Source organism: Cryptotermes secundus, unplaced genomic scaffold (assembly GCF_002891405.2).
Source record: "Cryptotermes secundus unplaced genomic scaffold, Csec_1.0 scaffold2252, whole genome shotgun sequence".
NCBI classification, from domain to species: Eukaryota; Metazoa; Arthropoda; class Insecta; order Blattodea; family Kalotermitidae; genus Cryptotermes; species Cryptotermes secundus.
This window is the reverse complement of record NW_019732873.1, coordinates 275,507-294,736: the sequence shown is the minus strand read 5'-3', so window position 1 is coordinate 294,736 and position 19,230 is coordinate 275,507. Positions and strand designations below refer to the sequence as shown.

The 19,230-nt window shown below is 43.8% G+C and overlaps 3 protein-coding genes across 6 annotated transcripts in view; 1 reads left to right on the top strand and 2 right to left on the bottom strand.

Moving 5' to 3' along the window:
- The window catches only part of LOC111867831 (U4/U6.U5 tri-snRNP-associated protein 1-like), a 61,653-nt gene extending 57,080 nt beyond the window's left edge, over window positions 1-4,573 (bottom strand). Inside the window, exons 1-2 of the mRNA XM_033752830.1 lie at window positions 4,531-4,573; window positions 1,346-1,571 (exon numbers count right to left, since the gene is read on the bottom strand). Coding sequence (XP_033608721.1) covers window positions 1,346-1,361 — 16 coding nt within the window. The 5' untranslated portion in view covers window positions 1,362-1,571; window positions 4,531-4,573. The remainder of the gene's footprint in view (window positions 1-1,345; window positions 1,572-4,530) is intronic.
- Window positions 1-12,040, top strand: part of LOC111867823 (relaxin receptor 2) — a 60,021-nt gene extending 47,981 nt beyond the window's left edge. Inside the window, exons 14-21 of the mRNA XM_033752824.1 lie at window positions 1,511-1,582; window positions 2,160-2,276; window positions 3,377-3,609; window positions 4,518-4,783; window positions 5,617-5,845; window positions 8,191-8,303; window positions 9,114-9,227; window positions 10,127-12,040. Coding sequence (XP_033608715.1) covers window positions 1,511-1,582; window positions 2,160-2,276; window positions 3,377-3,609; window positions 4,518-4,783; window positions 5,617-5,845; window positions 8,191-8,303; window positions 9,114-9,227; window positions 10,127-10,195 — 1,213 coding nt within the window. The 3' untranslated portion in view covers window positions 10,196-12,040. The remainder of the gene's footprint in view (window positions 1-1,510; window positions 1,583-2,159; window positions 2,277-3,376; window positions 3,610-4,517; window positions 4,784-5,616; window positions 5,846-8,190; window positions 8,304-9,113; window positions 9,228-10,126) is intronic.
- Window positions 12,041-12,078: 38 nt separating this feature from the next.
- The window catches only part of LOC111867825 (ionotropic receptor 21a), a 38,587-nt gene continuing 31,435 nt past the window's right edge, over window positions 12,079-19,230 (bottom strand). For all 4 annotated transcript variants that reach the window (XM_033752825.1, XM_033752826.1, XM_033752827.1 and 1 more), the window contains 3 exons: window positions 18,464-18,739; window positions 16,299-16,459; window positions 12,079-15,583 (listed from right to left, as the gene is read on the bottom strand). In XM_033752825.1, the coding sequence (XP_033608716.1) occupies window positions 15,400-15,583; window positions 16,299-16,459; window positions 18,464-18,739 (621 nt within the window). In that variant the 3' untranslated portion in view covers window positions 12,079-15,399. The remainder of the gene's footprint in view (window positions 15,584-16,298; window positions 16,460-18,463; window positions 18,740-19,230) is intronic.

Here is a 19,230-nt window from a genome sequence, read left to right as displayed (position 1 = left end):
TCGGTTCACACAAGATCTACACGGCGCCACATACCACAAGATGGCATTCTTCAGTCACCGCCGTGAAAACCTCAAATCCTACACTGTGAAAGGTTGCAAATTTATGCTATAATCGCTTTATTCAGCTCTACCTCTTGCGTAATTATGAATCCATGTTGAAGCATTCACATTTTAAAACGCTTTATTCCAGGCGACAAAGCCTGACGCTTTATTTCTTATTAACGCTTTCAAGAACAAAACTGACTGTTGTTCTGTCATGGCTACTGTTGGTCTCCGTGTACCCAGTACGCAAATTAGAGGCTTTTCTACCTTTAACGTCAGCAATGTCTCACGGTTTAGGTAGGCCGCACACCGGCATGCGTCAAGAGATATAACAGTCAAGACACGATGTCTGCGACATGACGCAAAGAAAGGAGCACAGTTGAAACGAATGAGATTATGAAAACCGCCGCACACCGGTCTGAGTCATGATGCTGACGCCAGCTTCATGCTGACGAATCACGAATGAAGCAAGACTGTGCCTTTTGTCCCATGTCTCGATGCTTGTCTTGACGCAGTTGGTGTGCGGCCACCCTTAGCCTTCAATAAGGCGTGTCACGGCAACAAACAGCATCCGCAAATCTCTGGATATTTCCAGTAAACATAACTTCTCCCTTCGCCCAATCCTACCGAGTTACAACATTATCGCGTTGCCTGTACTGTTTTACTTGTATTGCCTAGGATTCAATTTTAGTCTAGTTTTTGTTATGTACACTTTCAGTGCTCGCCTGTTATAGGCCAGTCGCTGTTGGCAAGCACTCAAATAGAGAACTGAATTATCATCATCGTCATCATCATTATATCAAACTGTCTTTTCGATGCTTTTCCAGTTCACGCCATGCATACTCAGTACATTCATGATTTTGGTGTATTTCAGAAGCCATAACGTGTGCCAGAAAATCAGAGCAGATCAGAACAAGGGCTGTACAGATCAGAGCAGATCAGAACAAGGGTTGTGCGGATCAGAGCAGATCAGAGCAAATCAGAGCAGATCAGAGCAGGTCAGAGCAGATCAGAACAAGGGCTGTACAGATCAGAGCAGATCAGAACAAGGGTTGTGCGGATCAGAGCAGATCAGAGCAAATCAGAGCAGATCAGAGCAGGTCAGAGCAGATCAGAACAAGGGCTGTGCAGATTAGAGCAGATCAGAGCAAATCAGAAAAGGGCTGTACAGATCAGAGCAGATCAGAACAAGGGCTGTGCAGATCAGAGCAGATCAGAGCAAATCAGAACAAGGGCTGTGCAGATCAGAGCAGATCAAAGCAAATCAGAAATACAAATTCTCTAATGACAGACAGAAACTCACCCCAGGGCTGCTGCATCTCTTACACACGTGTGATGCAACAAACTGGTTCTCTTAACTGACATCTGATTGCCTCGTTCCGGAGTCGAACTCGAGGCTCTAGTTGAACCGATGTTAAACAAGTTAACAGCTGGTGTTCAGCGGCTTCTGTGTCGTCACTTGTTTCAGGTACCTGCAGCGGAACCAGCTGAAGAGAGTGGACAGTCAGGTGTTCCGCCACTTGCACAGCCTGGAACACATGTGCGTATTATACAGGGTGTTTCGGAAGTTACAAGGGGAAACATGGGGGGGGAGCAATACTACAAACATTAGATCTCAGGTACTCAGGGTGGTGGCATGTGAGCATGGGTCCAGCAGGGCCCGAAACGAAGAATGGCTGCGCTGGCGAAGTCCAGACCAGCCCAAATAAGGGGGACGACTTTATAGTTTACTGTTTTCTGAAATGTGACATTCTGTGGTAGATTCTTACTAACGTTTCGAAGGAACGAGGTTGCGCCATCTTCAGGACACAAGACCAAGAGGCGCGTGGAAAGAAGGTGGTACGGGCAGGACTGGGGCCCTGAGCAGGAGTATGAGAGCCTCCTTCCTCTTTCCTCCTCCTGTGCCCTCTCTCATCCGCTTCCCAATGTTTCACCCTTCTGCATCTCCCCCCCTCCTATTGGTCCAGTCAGAACCACTCTTTCCCCTCTCACTCTGCTTCTGCATAACGGCCCTTTTGAGGGCCAGCATAGTTTACAGTGTTGTCCCTCCTCGTGCTTGCTCTTGTTCCGTCATGAAGATGGAGGCAACGCCTAACTGGCCCGTTACTGTGTGGCAGATACTTCGACGAGTTCAAGCTCTGCTCGGCTGCTCTGCGGGTCCGCGTTTGCGAGCCGCAAGGGGACGGCATTTCGAGCCTGCAGCACCTGCTGGACAGCGCCGTGCTCCGAGCAAGGTGCGACTACTATAGTATTTCTGTACGTATAAAACAGAGATGTAACGGTGAGATGACCTTGAGCGGATGGGTGTGCTGGCAGTTCGGCGTAAAGTCACGAGGAACACCACTACCCAGTCTTGTTTGCCAACCCTAACGCTGTTTCTTTTTTTGGGGGGGGGGTGAGATGTTAAGGGTAATGCGTTCATATATTACTACATGCCAATGATTTGGTTTGTGGCCGTGTGCACGAGGATTTCTGTGTGGGCACTGCACACGCAAATTTCCTACCCCGTAAGACAGAAAGGTAAGAACAGGAGAAGAGTTTGTGGAAAGAGAAAATCATGGGAGAAGTGAGAGGCACTTTGTCAGAAGGTTCCCAGGCTCCAGTTTCTCGTCCTTCTGATAAGGGCAGCGTTTTCGATTCAAGTGACTTCATGCATATGAGCCCTTCTTGAGAAGGCGCCAGTTCTGCAGCTACTCAGGATTTTATGGACACGAAGGTTCATTACCGTGTTCACAAGCGCCCTTCACTGGTCCCCATCCTAAGCCAGACCGATCCAGTCCATACCACCTCATCCTATCTCTCTAAGATCTATTTTAATATTGTTCACACACCTACGTCTTGGCCTTCCTAGGGGTCTCTTTCCTTCTGGCTTTTCTACAAATATCCTATGTACAACACTCTTCTTCTCATTCGTGCTACATGCCCTGCCAATATCATCCTCCTTGTCTTGATCATTCTAATTGTACTTGGAGAAGAGTACAAGTTATGAAGCTGCTCACTATGCAGTTTTCTCCGGCCTCCTGTCACTTCATCTCTCTTCAGTCCAAATATTCTCCTCAACACCCTGTTCTCAAACACCCTCAGTGTATGTTCCTCCCTTAATATCAGAGACCTAGTTTCACACCCATACAGAACCACAGGCAAAATTATAATTTTGTATATTCTAATTTTATGTCCTAATTTCGATTACGTAAGGAAACTTCAAATTTATCAATGTGAGTGTTAATATTTTTAAATTCAACTTCTATATATTGTGTATGGGAAAAGAAGAACGCGTGCTTCTGCCCGGTATTGTTCTCAGTTGGTAGCCCTGTCTTATTGTGTTTGATTTTAGTGTGTGGGTTATGGCGGTCCTGGCCTGCGCTGGCAACACGCTGGTTCTGCTTGGCAGACTGGTGACTCGCGAACCGAACCCCGTCCACTCGCTCTACATTAAGACGCTTGCCTTGGCAGACTTACTGATGGGAGTGTACCTCCTGATCATAGCAGCGGCGGACTGGCATTACCGCGACATTTACGTCAAGCACGACTTTCAGTGGCGGCACAGCCCCATCTGCAACATCTGTGGTACGTGTCACGCAGGCGAGCCAACCTAACTACAAAATCTGGAAATTGGGTAGAGACAGAGGTAAAGGCAGAATGGCCCCTAAGCATGACTCCATGAAGGTGTATGGAGAAGTGCAGGTATAGATCCACGCATTTCTAGCTCTTGCACAGATAAAATCCAATGCTCAGATTCATGCCTTGGTCGCTTTATCCCTGCGAAATAGGCTCCCAGCATCCCTTGTATAAGGGGCACTGGGTGGGCCGGACGCTGTGATGAAAAGAATTCCTTCCCCTGACTGGAACTGAACCTCAACTGGTTCGCTCTCCAGCTGAGGCCTAGTCACTATAGCGACTGAGCTATATCAGCTTTTAGTTTGAAAATAAGATATTTCGTATTTATGGAGAAAAAGAATTACTTGAAAATTGGGCGAAGAGAAACGAGTTATCCATTCAGTAATTTGCAATAAACAGGCTCCTGTCTTCCTGTCCGGACTTGCACTCGTTGTATTTGCGATCAAAATCGGACAAGAATAACGGACGCTTTTCATGGAGACGTAACACGCATTTCCACGCGTGCCTCTACCATAACTCGCTAAGTGTTCATCGCAGTGAAAAATATTTTTCGAACAAAATTTTCAGAGGAAAACGAAACACGCGTTTCATGTGCGACACACTGGGTCCGTAAAAGCCTGGCGGTTTTCAGGAGAGCTGACGGTAAGTTTTTGCAAAGCAGCAGCTTTTCCTTCGCTCAACTGACACTCCAGATGCACTTTCAATCCTAAGCAAATAAAATATAACATTAACATGGCCCACGAAACCAACTGAGTCCTAACGACTCAGCAGTAGTGCCAACATGAGTGTTTCTAGTGCAGGTTTAAGCCCCGTGACACAACCCAGCAGTAGTGCCAACATGAGTGTTTGTAGTGCAGGTTTCCTGAGTACCATGAGCTGCGAGTTCTCCGTTCTCATCCTCACGCTCATCACGAGTGACCGTCTCGCCTCTGTCACGCGCCCCTTCGACAGGCGGCAACCCTCACTGCGCCGCGCCACGCTGCTCGTCGCGGTACTGTGGCTCCTGGCGGCGATCGTCGCGGCGCTGCCACTGTGCGTCGAGACGGTGGATTACTTCGGCGAGGAGTTCTACGGCGGAAATGGGGTCTGCCTTCCGCTGCACGTCCAGGATCCGTTTGCTGATGTCAGTGCCTCACGAGGCTTCTGCTTCACATCTCATGCTGCAAACAGAACACAGTAACTTTCTAATGATGACGTAACAACGCACGTCACTGTCTGATCATGACGTACCATCCAAGGTGTTTTAAACAAAGTATATACTAGTATAGCTAGACATACGCAGCATGAAGCAACGCTGAGAAGCTGAAAATGAGAGAAATTTTAGAAGTGGGGCTCGCGGTAGCGTAGTTTGTTGAGACACTATTCTACTAGCCCGGAAGGTCGCGGGTTCGAGTCCCGATGAGGTCACTGGATTTTCCAATTGACCTAATCCTTCAAGCCGCACTGTGTCCCTGGTGTCGACTCAGCCTCTAACAGAAATGAGTACCAGGAATCTTTCTGGGGGTAAAGGGCCGCAGGCGCGTAAGGCCGACATCCTCACCGCCATCTGTGAGCCGATTGTCTAGATAATGTGTGAGCCTCGACGAATCACAACCCTATGGGCCTTCACGGCCTGTTACAGGGATAGCTTTACCCTTATTACATCGTAAGTTCCAAGTGTTGAATTTGAGGTTAACACATCGGTGACTATGAAGAGTACTATACTCTGGGATGTGACGCCGTGTAGTCTGGCAGAGCTCGCTCACCTTTCAGACGAACGTACTGTCCCCAACTTCAGGATCTAAGAAGAAGCCAATCACGCAACCTGCAAGAAGCTGATGTTTGTTGCTTGCTTACACTTCGACTCTCAAGAGGGAGGCACCACATTCGTCCGAAACGTCGGTGTCTTCACATCCCAGAAGGTAGTACGAACGTCCCGTGTTTAAATTCACAGAACGTTGTAACGCTGTGTCGCAGGGTTGGGAGTACTCGGCTGCCATGTTTATCGTTCTGAACACGGTGGCGCTGGTGTTCATCAGTTGCTCCTACTGGCGCATGCTCCGTGCGGTGCGCTCCTCAGGGCTGTCCCTGCGCTCCACACAGGAGAGGCAAGATCACGCCCTGGCACAGAGGTTCCTGTTCATCGTGGCCACTGACTGCCTGTGCTGGATCCCCGTCATTGGCGTCAAGTTGGCAGCACTGGCAGGTACGTTCTCCAATTCATTGCTTACTCGAGCCATTATCCTGGTACTTATCTTGAGGGTCTGAAGAGAACCACGAAAGTCCTCAGTAGAGAAAGCCGGCTTCCCGACCGAGACTATAACCAGGCACCTCCAGACTCGTATGCAGGAGGTTCTTGGTTCGAATTACGGCCGGGACAGTGGTAACAAGCGTCGGTCGTAGCCCGGGCTTGTCTCCTGATCCTGAGTGCATGCCCAGTTCTGAGACGGAGCGCATGCCCAGCTCTGATCCGGAGCGCACGCCAAGTTGTGATCAGGAGTGCATGCTCAGCTCTGATCCGTAGCGCACGCCAAGTTGTGATCAGGAGCGCATGCCTAGTTCTGATCCGAAACGCATGCCCAGTTCTGATCAGGAGCGCATGCATAGTTCTGATCCGTAATGCATGCCCAGTTCTGAGCTGGAGAGCATGTCTGGTTCTGAAAAGCCATTTCCACGCCTCCTCGTCAATTTCCTCAGCATACATGAACACTAAAACCTAACTTCTACCCTGAAGATAAAGGCAGTATGTACATCCGAAACGTCGGAAACACTGCCCATATCCACGACGCAAAGGCCCGGACAACATTCTACACGCCTTGAATGTCACACGGCGGTCAGGAGGGTGGAGACAGACGGGCAGTTTGTTTGGCTCGAAGTAAAAACTGAGCCGCAATTTGTCAATCCCTGTTTGTTTCCACGAATTAAAGTTATTAATTAGTGTCATTTGTTGTCATCACGTGACATGAATTTTCCTCATTAACTTCCAAAATATCCACATGTATTTAGCCTTTTATTAAACGTAACGAGTTGTACGAAAAAACAGACGAACAATTTTAATTGCGAAGTCAGACGGGAGGCGGCGGATAGGTGCGTACACTGCCGCCTGTCGGAGCGTCATGAAAGCTGGCATGTAATTACTTGCCGATGTTAAATTAGTTTTGCTTTTAAAGAGTCGTAGATGAAAGAGCATCCAGCTCGTTTCATTTAGCCGTTATTCTGCCACAAACTTTTCTTCGAATCAGACTGCCGTGTTCTTTACTGTGTGCATCTGTACATTCCGTGTACACAGCAATTAGGGCGCTCTGTGGCGTGGAGCCTGGTCCGCACGGGTTGCAGCACATCGCTCCCGTGAATAACTGCCGATACAGACACAAGCTTCACTTCCGCGGAACAGGGACATTCTTGACAAACTGTTAAATGCTCGGTTGATCAATACATTCAGTTTCTTCTGTGGAACCCAAGGGTTCGCTACCGAGTTCACAAAATCCCACGACTGGACCATATCCTGAGCCAGAAGAATCCACTCCACACACTGATATCTGACTTCTCTAGGATCCATTTTAATATTACGCTTTCATGTGCGTTTATGTTTTCAATGTGCCTAAATCAACACGCGTCAGAACTATTTCGCCTGAGGCGGGTTACAGCATTCAGTACAGCGACTAGGCTAGGAAATGGGTGAGTGGGGAAGTAGGTTCGATTCCAGTCAGGGGCATGAATTTTGTCTCTTCTCGATCGCGTCATGACCGGCTCTAGGGTTCACGAAGGCTACCCAGTGGGTACCGAGAAGAGGTTTCCCTGAGGGTAAAGGGATCGGAGTGTCAAGCTAACTACTCACCTCAATTCAATGCAGAGGTTAACAATGTGTGAACCTAAACCTACACTCCACCATACGCCTTCGTGGCGGGGCGCTCCATACTTCTTGCACAGGTAATTCTTTTGTACGTTAAGACAACATGAACACCATGCGCAAAGAGTTACATGTCTTGTTTTCTGTGTAACCCATTGAAGCCTGGTTCTCAGTCAGAGTTACTTTACCAGTGGCGGTTTACCGCTCATCAGTTCGTCTTGGCACCAAGCCCTCAACGCTCACGACCAGAGATTTGTTTTGCAAGTGAACCCTTGCGGTCATATTCCTTATGTAACATCCTCTCTGACGAGAGGATTGACTCTTGAAACCTGAAGTTCGTCCAAATGATACATAAAAACATAGTTTTTACCTCACTGGAAACACGTTCTCTAAATTATGAAGGCAAATACAGAAATCCCTGGTCCAAAGCGACGCGTTCGGTTGTACAAACTTCACGAAGATGATCACGTGCACTGTTACGTGTACTTCGGAAGACAAACCGAACTGGGTATACAAACACACGGCCAAAAGCTACACATAGCGCCTTTAGAGCCTTCAGCTGCGGCGGTACTACAAGTGTCTGGTCGGCCGCGCCTAAACAAATTCTACGGGTACAGCAAATATTTGTTCCAGCTTACTTCGCTGCTGCAGTCACAAGAAACACGTTACCATTATGCTGAAGCGTGTGGTGTGTGTTGCAGGGGCCAAGGTGGACCAGCGGCTGTGCGCGTGGCTTGCAGTTCTGGTCCTGCCAGTGAACTCAGCTCTGAACCCGGTCATCTACACACTGACCACATCGTTCTTCAAGAATCAGGTGAGGAGCACCTCCACAGCGTTTCTCCTTACACCTGCGCACTTCGTGACACTCACTGGGATCACGTCTTGGTACCCGCCGCGAGAACGTGCCCAGTGTGACGACAGATATGTAAACAGAATGGTGCTGCTTCTCGCATATGTGACAGTGTGCTCAGGTAGAAGTTCACCGAAGTTTCGGAGCAACGTACTGCATCTGACTATGCTTCACCCTGAAGATGGAAGTAGTACTTTCTTTCTAAACGGCTGTAAATTTCTACCGGCCTGCACGGCGTCACGTCCCAGAAATACTCTTCGAGTAAAATAATGATACGATTTTCATTTCGAGATATTGGTTTTTCGGACTTTATCCATCGTCCTGGTTTTTATGATAAGTAAGAAAAACACGACGTTTCGGAAACTGGATCTGTTTCCGTCCTCAGGTGAGGGAAAACACCTATTCTGTTGGGTCCCTTACAAAGAGCTAGCCTCAATCACTGGAAACGTCGTGTTTTTCTTAGTTATCTTAAAAACCAGGACGATGGATAAAGTCCGAAAACCCAATATCTCTGTGTGTTATACACCATCGTCAGAATCCTATAGTAACTACTCGATTTTCTTTTCTCCACTTTTTTGTTCCCTCTATGTCCATGTCATCTTCCTCTGAAGGACTTTCTGTGGAGATTTCATACGTAAATTTAAACAATGGACGGGCCCATTATTTGCTGTATAAAGGTCGTGGGACTCGATCTAGAAAACTTTTGAATGCGTATCAACATATCTTTACCACATAGGTCACGAAAGCCTGACCTGCTTATCTTTCTGCCATCAGATGTCTCGCCTGTTGCACGCATGGAAGTCACGTGACAGCGGTCGTTCCCCGGACTCCGCTGCGTCTCTTAGCAACATGCAAGTGAGCGTTCGTAAGCGGAACGTCGGAAGTCAGGCACGTGAAATGTTTATTACAACTGGTAGTTCATACGTTTCACTCCTGTTTCGATAAGTCCTGGATTCAAATCTCGACCCAAAGGTCAACTATTCTGACAAACTTGTGATTTTCCCCAGTCTGGCCAGCATAATGCTAAGGTAGTTAGTACTTTATATGCGGACATGACAGCAACCGTTCACATCCTTTCCAATTCATTATTCATTTATCATCCTATTTGAAAGTGTACAGTCTAGACCAGTAAAACATCATTAAGCATAACAAATGAATATGTACACATGTTTCTCTAAAACAAGAAAATTCTGATATCTCCTATTAACGTTCAAAGTGTCACCAATATTTCCTTGTCACTGGACCTTATGCTGTGCCAGTTACATCCAATCCTATTCAACATAAGTGATTCCAGTAACACTGATTTTAATTCTTTATCTTCAATGGAACCAAGCTGGCATGGGTCAGTTAACATAGTGATTAATACCAAGAATCTGCCCTTCAATTCCCGACTGGGGCAAGAGCTCTTCTCCGCAGCATCCAGGCCAGCTGTGGGGCCCACCTAACCTCCTATCCAACGGGTACCTGGGGCTCCTTCTCTGGGGTTAAGTGACCGGTACATGAATCTGACCACTCACCTCCATGTAGTGCCAAGGCTACAAAAGTGTGGAAATATACCTCCACTCCCTCATGCATCCTTATGCCATGACACTTAATTAAGCATAGGGATAACATTTTAAAATTCAGCATAAATCATTAAATCTGTTTCATGTGTCAAGATGCAATGATATGATAATTATTATGCACATTAACCCAAAATGTTACACATTTATATCTCAGATGTCATATTCACAGAATCAGTCACTCTAACCTGCAGAAAGCATACTCACTCAAGCTTATGTTTACAGCCACCAACACGCTCCAGCACTCTACGTAGTCATGGAAGCTACAAGTCTATACAAGGAACAGCTGTATAGAGAAACAAAGAAACAACTGCATAGCTACACTGTAGCTACAAGTCTATACAGGGAAGAGCTGCGTACAGAAACAGAAGGAAACAAACTGCACAGCTACACTGCAGCTACAAGTCTATAAAGGGAACAGCTCTGCAGAGGAACAGAGGAAACAGCCATGTAGATAGTGTGACGTGGATGGCGCAACAGGAAGCAGGGGTCACTTGAACTCTGCGGTCTCGCGAGTGACATCACAATATGTTGTACCTACTAGTCTACACACTGAACCACTATGCAGACATGGCCATCACCAGGAACTTCTTCTTAGGGGGATGTGCAGCCACAGAATGTGTTTACAATCTTATGGTTAAGTGATTAAGAACACTTTTAATGACCACTGCATAGCTTTCAGGATACAAGAATATTTTTTTAAATACTTGTAATTGTTATAACTAATATTTGGTAATTTCCTTTTTTTTTTTCTTCAATTTGAATTTAAGGAAAAAACAGGAGGGGGTGGGCCGATTCCTGCTTGCCCCTTGCAACCCACTCATGACCAAGACCATCAAGACTTTTAAAGGACAGTGTAGGAAAGGTTACACGTCTATGAAAATTGAACTTCACTCAGCATGAAATGTTTAGATATTGTCACGTTTAACATACGTGGAAAGATGGACAATTATCATCAGACATTGTAAATAATTTTGAGGCAGGTACAAGGATTAAAAATGCTAATCTGTAAAGGAAGGCAGAAGAATTGCTTTCAGTAAGTGATTTTGGCATGGCACATGGCATGCAAGAAATTACGTACATGAATTACATGATTTCATGCAATATTTAACAAGAGACTGCACTGTTAAGGACTGTATAGAAGACAGTGTTATTATGAAGAGGGGGAAATGGACGTGACGCATACCTGAACATTTCCTGATTATACAGCATACACAAATGGAATACAATAATCAACTAGGCAATATGGACAATTTCAAGAGAAATATTTTGTAGTGTTAAGGACTTAAAAATGTTTTTGATTAAGACTATCAGTTAATTTAGAAATCCTCCATTACATCTGTACGTGGCAACTCCCTGTTCAGTGGATGTTTTAATGTTATGTGTCTGTCATCCCTCTTGTTACATTTATGGTTTACTTAACGGCACTGTCACTATCTCAGAATACACAGCACTGAATGGTAGGATGAGCAGAGAATAACGAACTGGAAAGGGAGCGAAGGGAAGTGATTATAGCCTAATTTCAGGTACTATCCAGTATCTGGGTCTTGCAGACTGCAGAAAACCATGAGAAGCTTCATTCAGGACAGCCAGTCTTCAGGTCAGGACTTGAACACAGAGTCTCGAGAATATGGATGAGTGTTACTCACTCCACTTCAACATCAGGTATTTTGTATATGTTGCGTTCGTTATAACAACATGTCAACTTTACAAGGTGAAACATAAGGAGCTGGACCTCCACACTGAACTGCCAAATACAAAGTTGAGATGATGCCAAAGACAGGGTAATGATCCTACATCTGGAATCAACATATTAATTTCCATATCTCTGGTGGCAACTCTTGTGCCAAAATAAGGAAAGGAATTCCTTCCCTTTTAAAACTGACAAATTTGTAACCAAACTCTAAAATTAAGGTGCACTGAAACTACCACTAAGTTCTGTGAACAGCGAAGGTTTGCTTACTTCAATCATCTCGAGGCAGTCTCATATGGTGGTCTTCTGTCTTAGGTAGGAGTCTCATGAAAAGTCACTGGGCCCATCTTCAGGGGTTTACTCTCAAATACTGCAAGACTTACTCATGGAGCTGAGCACTTCTTGAGAAGCCCCCAATTGTGCAGCCACTTAAGAACTTCCCAGGACTTTAGGGAACCCGGAGTTTCATTACTATGTTCACAGGACACAGAAAACAGCATTCGATATAAATTGTGTGCTCATTTTATCTGTACAACTTTTATTTAAAATAATTATCGCCCCAATAAATGGCAAGTTATGCTCAAGATGCATGCAGAAACATTATTAAATCATCAACTACTACTGTTAACAGAATTTAACAAAAACAGGAACGTGCTCACACAGTTTAATTGAAGTCCCCTGTATCAAATTTAATGTAAATCCTTTCAGTGGTTCCAAAGTTATTACCTGTGGGCAGGGAGATAGACATGCATGGCAGAGTTAACTGGCACAGTTTTACAACTCCCAACTGTGAACAATTAAAACTTTCCCAAAAAGGAACAATTCTCCTATCCTAAGAAAGTTCCCCATTACTGTGCATGACTCTAAAAGACACACACTTGAAATGATATTGTTTATTTTTGAATGCCCTGTACACCACTGACCCACATGGTAACATTTGTCTTGTCAATGTGGATAGAGAAAATTATTTTTCCTGAAGATGTGCAGGATATAGGATTAATACAAGTGTCTAGATACATACAGATAGTTAGTGGAAGAACATAGTCTTCTGATTAAAATATAGAGACATTTTTATGGTGCTTGTGAAGCATATTTGAAGAACTCTTACAAATATATGTAACCAAGTACATGTATATTACTTTATCAACTTTTAAATGAACACAAAATAAATATATCAATAAAGAGAATAATATTTTAATGTTTACCTTTTTTAGGATTATAGTTTTCTGAGCAGTGACACCGTGTTGTCTGGTAGACAGGTACCAGGGTGTTGCATGAACATGTACTCCCTGTCTTACAACCTAAAGATGAGAACACTGGGTTCCTCTGAAACAGCGGTACCAGTCTACCAGACAACATGATGCCACACCTCAGGAAAAATAGACATTGTAATGTTCACTGCCTTGAGAACTTTAAATCTCATTTGTTTTCTCAGTTCATCCTCATTCCCATATAAAAGTTGATCATTACTGCTAAAGTGCAGAAGGCAGAAGAACTTCCGTTTCAAGACAATGTCTACGCTTCGTCATTACATCTAATTCACATTACACCAAGGTACAGTAATTACTTTCTTCAAAGAAAACTTCAAAGTTTCATACCACCAGCAGGCAGATACCCGTCAACACAAAATGTGTCACATGAAGACAATGTCTTCTGGAGTACGACATTTGAGCGGTCACTAGTTAATGCCCTCAAGATGAAAGCAGCAGGTTCCTCCGAAATGGTGGTAACTATCTACAAGATCATATGGCATCACACCTCAAAAGACGGTAATGTCCATAGTTACATGAGAACCTCAAGTCAGACAAACATTACACGCTTCACACAGATAATTCATTAGCTAAACAACTCTTCTGTGGGGAAGCAATGTAGCATGCATGGGAGAAATACGCCTTAAACAGAGTTACTTGCAAAATTATACATGAAGATACTACTTGGGGTTGAAGACACATACGGAAGGATAATATATATTAAAATGGATTATAGAAAGTGCGAACAAGAAAAATATTCACAAGGAGTATTAAAATGAATTCTGGGAATTCTTGCTACCATTCAATTCCTACTATTTTGTCTTTCCATCTGCTCTCTGAAATTGTAAAATTAAAATATAAAATCTAGGGTTTTACCTTCTGTTTTGTGTGGGTGTGAAACTTGGTCTCTCACATTAAGGGAACAGCATACTACACTAAGGGTGTTTGAGAACAGGGTGCTATGGGGCTATTTGGATGTAGGAGGGTCAGAAGGGTGGAGACAATGTGTAACAAGGAGCTTCATAATTAGTACTCCTCACAAAACATTATTATGGTGATCAAATCGTGGAGGGTGACATGGGCAGGGCAGGAAGCATACATGGGTCAGAAGAGATATGTATACATAATTTTAGCTGGACAATTTGAAAGGAAGAAATAATTTGACAAACCTAAGCATAGATGGAAAGATAATATTAAAATTAATCTTAAGGAAATGTTTGAGAGTGGGGATTGAACTGATGTGGTTTAGGGCAGGTGTCAGTTGCAAACTCCTGTGAACTTGGGAATGAACCTTCAGGTTCTGTAGACAATGCAGAGTCCTGCCACACGTAAATCTATTTTCTTTTCAAAGGTATGAACCGTGTGGCAATTTTTTTGATCACAACTTGTCAGAGAAGATAATTTTACCTGGGATACCATGGAGCTGACATGTTTACGCAAACTGGTGGAATTTTGCTGCCATCAGAAAATAATTTATTTTATCTCTGTTATGTTAACAAAGTATGAACTAACTTTATAAATCATTTTTTTCCCAGAAAAGAGTCAACCATTTGTGGTATGTTGCTTTCAATATTACAATATTTTCCAAACTTTTGATGGAGTTAATTAAAATCTCACTTTTCTGAGGGATTTTTATCGTAAAAATATCCATGCAGAAAACGTGTGAGGTATTCAGAATTGCCCAGAAACTCATCAAATCCTAGTCCCTTGAGAGCAAAATTAAATCTGTGAATTGCTGCTAAAAGGGCTTAAGTCAGATTGCATTATCAAAGCCAACAGATAAAGTTGGGTGATAAGCTTCATGCCCTGGCTGCTTTGACCCAAGGGAATTGGCTGGCAGTAGCCACAGGAATGGAGGACAGGTAGAGAGTACAGCTGGTCTGGACACAACAGGGATGAAGTGAACAAGTTAGGAAATGTATGCATAGCATAAAAGTTATGGATTGTTTGCTCCATTACTGCCTCTATACTTTTCAATTTTTTAATGTTATTTTTTATGCTGGCTTAGAAGCAGTGTTACAGAGAAAGAACTGATAAGCAATGACCTACAATGCATGAATTTATTAAAATGAGTCCAACATTTCTCCATTCATGAGATATTTTTGTATCATTATCCGCAAAATCTATAAAACTTGTTGTGGAAATGTGGACTGAACATAAAATGTGTATTTCATTTCTCTCTCCAACCTGCCTGCAAAACATGATTGACTTCAGTAAATACTGACGAGTTATGCTGGAGACATGCACGTCACTCTTCCTTCATGTGAAGCAGCTCTTTACTGTTGTCTCACTTTAACCAAAATTGGAACGTTTCGATTAGTATCAGCAAAACTTCCCATTATCAGATATCATGAAAATAAATTCAGCAGTTGTCAAGTTGTTGCACTTAAACTGATGGACACACATTATGAGTCTAATAAGCAGATTTTTGTAATTTAACATTGCAAATGTGCCAAAAATCCTTGTAGCATTACCACACAGAGTGACCCATTTACCTCAGGTTGTTTCTGTTCCAAATTGTATTCACAAGGCAGTAGGATACAAGCAAGAGTGGCTTATAAGTCACCCTGTTCAAAATGCAGATGGTGAGAGTCGGGCAGTGAGGATCTGAGCTTGGAATAGCAGAACTCGACCAGCAGAGTGATCACGGCCAGCAGATGCCCCAGTACGAGGACCCGGAAGGCACCCAGCATGTTTTGTATGGTAAGGCCAGCACTCCGGCTCTCCAACTTGGCTCTCCTGTGGTGTAAATATGAGAAACAATTTGGATTACTGGGTTCCCAGCCTTTGCTCAATGTCTATGACTCTAAACAGAAAACAGTGTTTCTCAAACTGCATCTGCTGGCATCCTCAGGAGGAAAGGAAGTGGGACACCTACTCAGTTTGGTCTAGCAGAAAGAGCATTCAAGTCTCCTTTGCTGAGTAGCTCATTCCAGCAGACCCACCTTCCCCACATTTTCCCCTGAGTACAGGAACAGACCCAATTTCTGGAAGGCTTTGTTCTGTTTGGAGCAGACAGCCATACTGTTGCCAGAATCCTTGTTGACAAGTGAAGTGCAACAAGCATCATGAAGATCTGGCGGCAGGTGCTGATGAGTCCTGTCAACAGAGAGGCAAGAGCCAGCTTACTCTGTTCCCCTCACTCTCACTGGCTGAGTCAGGGCCCTGAATCTGATTCCCTGGCCCCCTATATCCATCCCACTTTTCTCCATGCTCTGCTTACTCTCTGATTCTGAAGATGGGAACGGCAGGTTTCTAACAACAACTGATAATGATTTACCTGACTTCATGGGACCATATCCTGGAAAACAGTAAAGATGATCCAAAATCTTACCTTGGCTTTCCCTATTGCCAATGTGCCTCACTTATGGAGGTTGGCATGCATGGACCAACATCCTGCTCCTGTGCCTGTACCCTAGCATCTGCACAAGTGGTTACATGTGCTGACCCTCACCTGGGGGTGAAGTCACAGGCCCACTTCCTGACAATGCCACTGTCAATCAGCCGCTGGATGATGATGTTGAAGCGAGGGATGAGCAGGGATCCTCTGCGGACAACCAGGGCAGTGTGGTGACCCATCAGACACCCCTCAGACATAACATGAAACTTCCAGCCCTGCACACGAAACAACAAACTGCTGTCATAGGGTTCCCAACTTAATTTCACATGACTGCTGCATCTGGGACGTGAGGTTGTGTAGTATGGTAGACATTCAGCAACATTTCAGAGAAACCTGAAGCCTCCCTCCATCTTCAGGGTAGAATGATAGGTTATGTAGTGTGAGGAAAAATGGATATCAATATAGGGAAGAGAGGATGAACACTGGGGTGAAACTGAACCAATAGGGGTGGTGGAAAATGAATGGGAACGTGTGGCCTTGATATGGCAAAACTTATAGACAGGGAGGAAGATAAAAGGTAAATGCAAAGCAGATGAAGAAAGTAAGGAGACAATATAGATAATAAAATGCAAATAAATGAAATAATCCACATTTTCTATATTCATTATACTTTTTGTAACTACATATATGTTTATATTTAATTTATTTTATTAGATTATTAAAAATTTATTCTATTTTAATCTATATATTTGGCCTTTACTGTATGCATGGTCTGGTATATAGGAGGAATCAGTGTTTCAGAAGAATATCCATTTTCAGGGTAAATTAAATTATGCCATATCACATTTACTATATACGACATCATATATCACAGAAAACTTAAGCTGAGCCATTCATATACTATACCTTTGTCAAAAATTAAACAAAGCTCTTTATCCGATTAAATCCTTAAGTGACTCAGTAAGTATACCTGTATCAAGAAACGCTTATATTACAAAATTTGAATCTATATTAAAATATGGTATTATATTTTGGGGGAAGTATCTTGAATTAGAGGATGTCCATTTTGTTTCCATCCTTCTTAAGAACACTATCTTCCTGTCCTATTTCACTCTAAGCATCCCTATTTCCTGCAGTTCTGTGTTGTTGAACATTTATCAGAATCGACCAAATTTTGGCTTGTGAACAACCTGTCCACCACTATGAATGTTTGTCATGCAAGGTACAGTTCAAGTGCACATCAATCCATCTATGTATCACAGACAGACATTAACATAAATGTTAGTGTAACTTCTTAATCTGTAATACTTCAAGATTTTCCACCTACTGTAGATTATATCATTAAAATTAAAATAGATAAAACTGTAATTTTATCTGCTGTTTTGTATGAGGGCAAAATTAGTATCTCACATTACAGGAATAACACAGACTGATAAATGTTGTTCTTAGGTTTCTGCATCTTAAGCTTAATGAATAACTCTGGCTTTCAGATATGTGTGGCATAAATATTGAAGGATTGCCAGTGTTTCAGCAAACATTGCAGCTGCTATCTACTCACCAAACGCTTTGCTTCACCTTCTCACATCCTACTGATAGCACCCCACTCTTCTGTTTCATTCACTTACAGCTTCACCCTTGACTCACTGTTTATAGCCAGACGTGTACATGGGCTTCCAATCCCCCCTCCCAAGATATTAGCCCTGAAGAAGACATCTGCAATGCTTGTTGAATGCTAGAAAACCTTCAACACTCTAAGCAGTGCGTTTCTGAAAGGCAAAGTCACCCATTACAGATTGAGAATGTTTGAGAACAGGGTGCTGAGGAGAATATTTGTGCATAAGGGAGAGGAAGTGATGGTAAGACAAAAAAAAATATATAAACAGAGCTTCATAATTTGCACTTTTCACTAAATACCATTCAGGTGATCAAATCAAGGAACATGATGGACACGACATGCAGAACATGAGAGACAAGAGAAATGCATAAAGAAATTTGGTAGGAAAACCTAAAAGAAAATAACCAGCTGGAGAACCCAGGTGGTGACAGGGGCACTTCATTAGAATGGGTCTTGAACAAAGAGGAAGAAAATGGGTAGCCTGGATTCATCTGGCTTGGGATAGGGGCCAGTGACAGACTCTTGTGAACATGACAGTGAACCTCTGGGTTCAACAATAGGCAGGGAATTTTTTGAGTAGCTGAGATACTATCAGCTTCTCTAGAAGGACTGGGTCAGTTACATCAGAAGCCCTTAAAGTGCAAGATGTGAGTGAAGGACTAACAGATTGGCTGGCATAGAACATCAAGCTACGGCGATACATGAGGTAGGCAAAGTTCTGCTTCTTCTGGCTTTGCAGCTGATCCACCAGTTCGGTAATCGTGCTAACGGGCTGAAGGCGGGCCACAATCGCCCTGATCACCAGATCATCATCGGACTTATGCAGTGTCTTCAGTAACTTCCAGGGAGCCTTCAAATTCAGGTCCGATTCCATCAGTTCCTCCAGACTATGGATGTTGACTGGTGCCCACGGAACTGTCACAATGCTCCCCATCTTTGCCTGCACAGTCAGCAACTGAGAGAGTGTATACACATACGTCATTTTACAGTATTGTCAGAAGCCACTCTGCACAGCAACAGATGGTGGGGTAATAGATCAATGATGAATCAGAAAAGAAGTGGTTGAGGCCAAACCATGGTACTATCTTAGTATTTGCCTGGCAGGATGGAGGAAAAGCAAGAAATACCTCAGTCACGAGATGAAGTGCAATGACCAAGACACGAATGCAGCACCCCCTAATTGCGAGTCAAGAGCATTATTGAAGAAAGCAGTCTTCTGGGATTTGGCACCGTGTATATGTGGTGTTAACCGACGTTTCGGAGGAACGTATCGCCTCCATCTTCAGGGTAGAAGAAAAAATATAAGAATTCTGCAAGCAAAGAGACCGTGAGAACCGGTTCTTCATAGTCACTGCCGTGAAAGCCTCAAATCTTACAAGAGCATTATTGCTGTGTCCATCTGTTCGACTGAATCTAATTTCTCTCATTAAG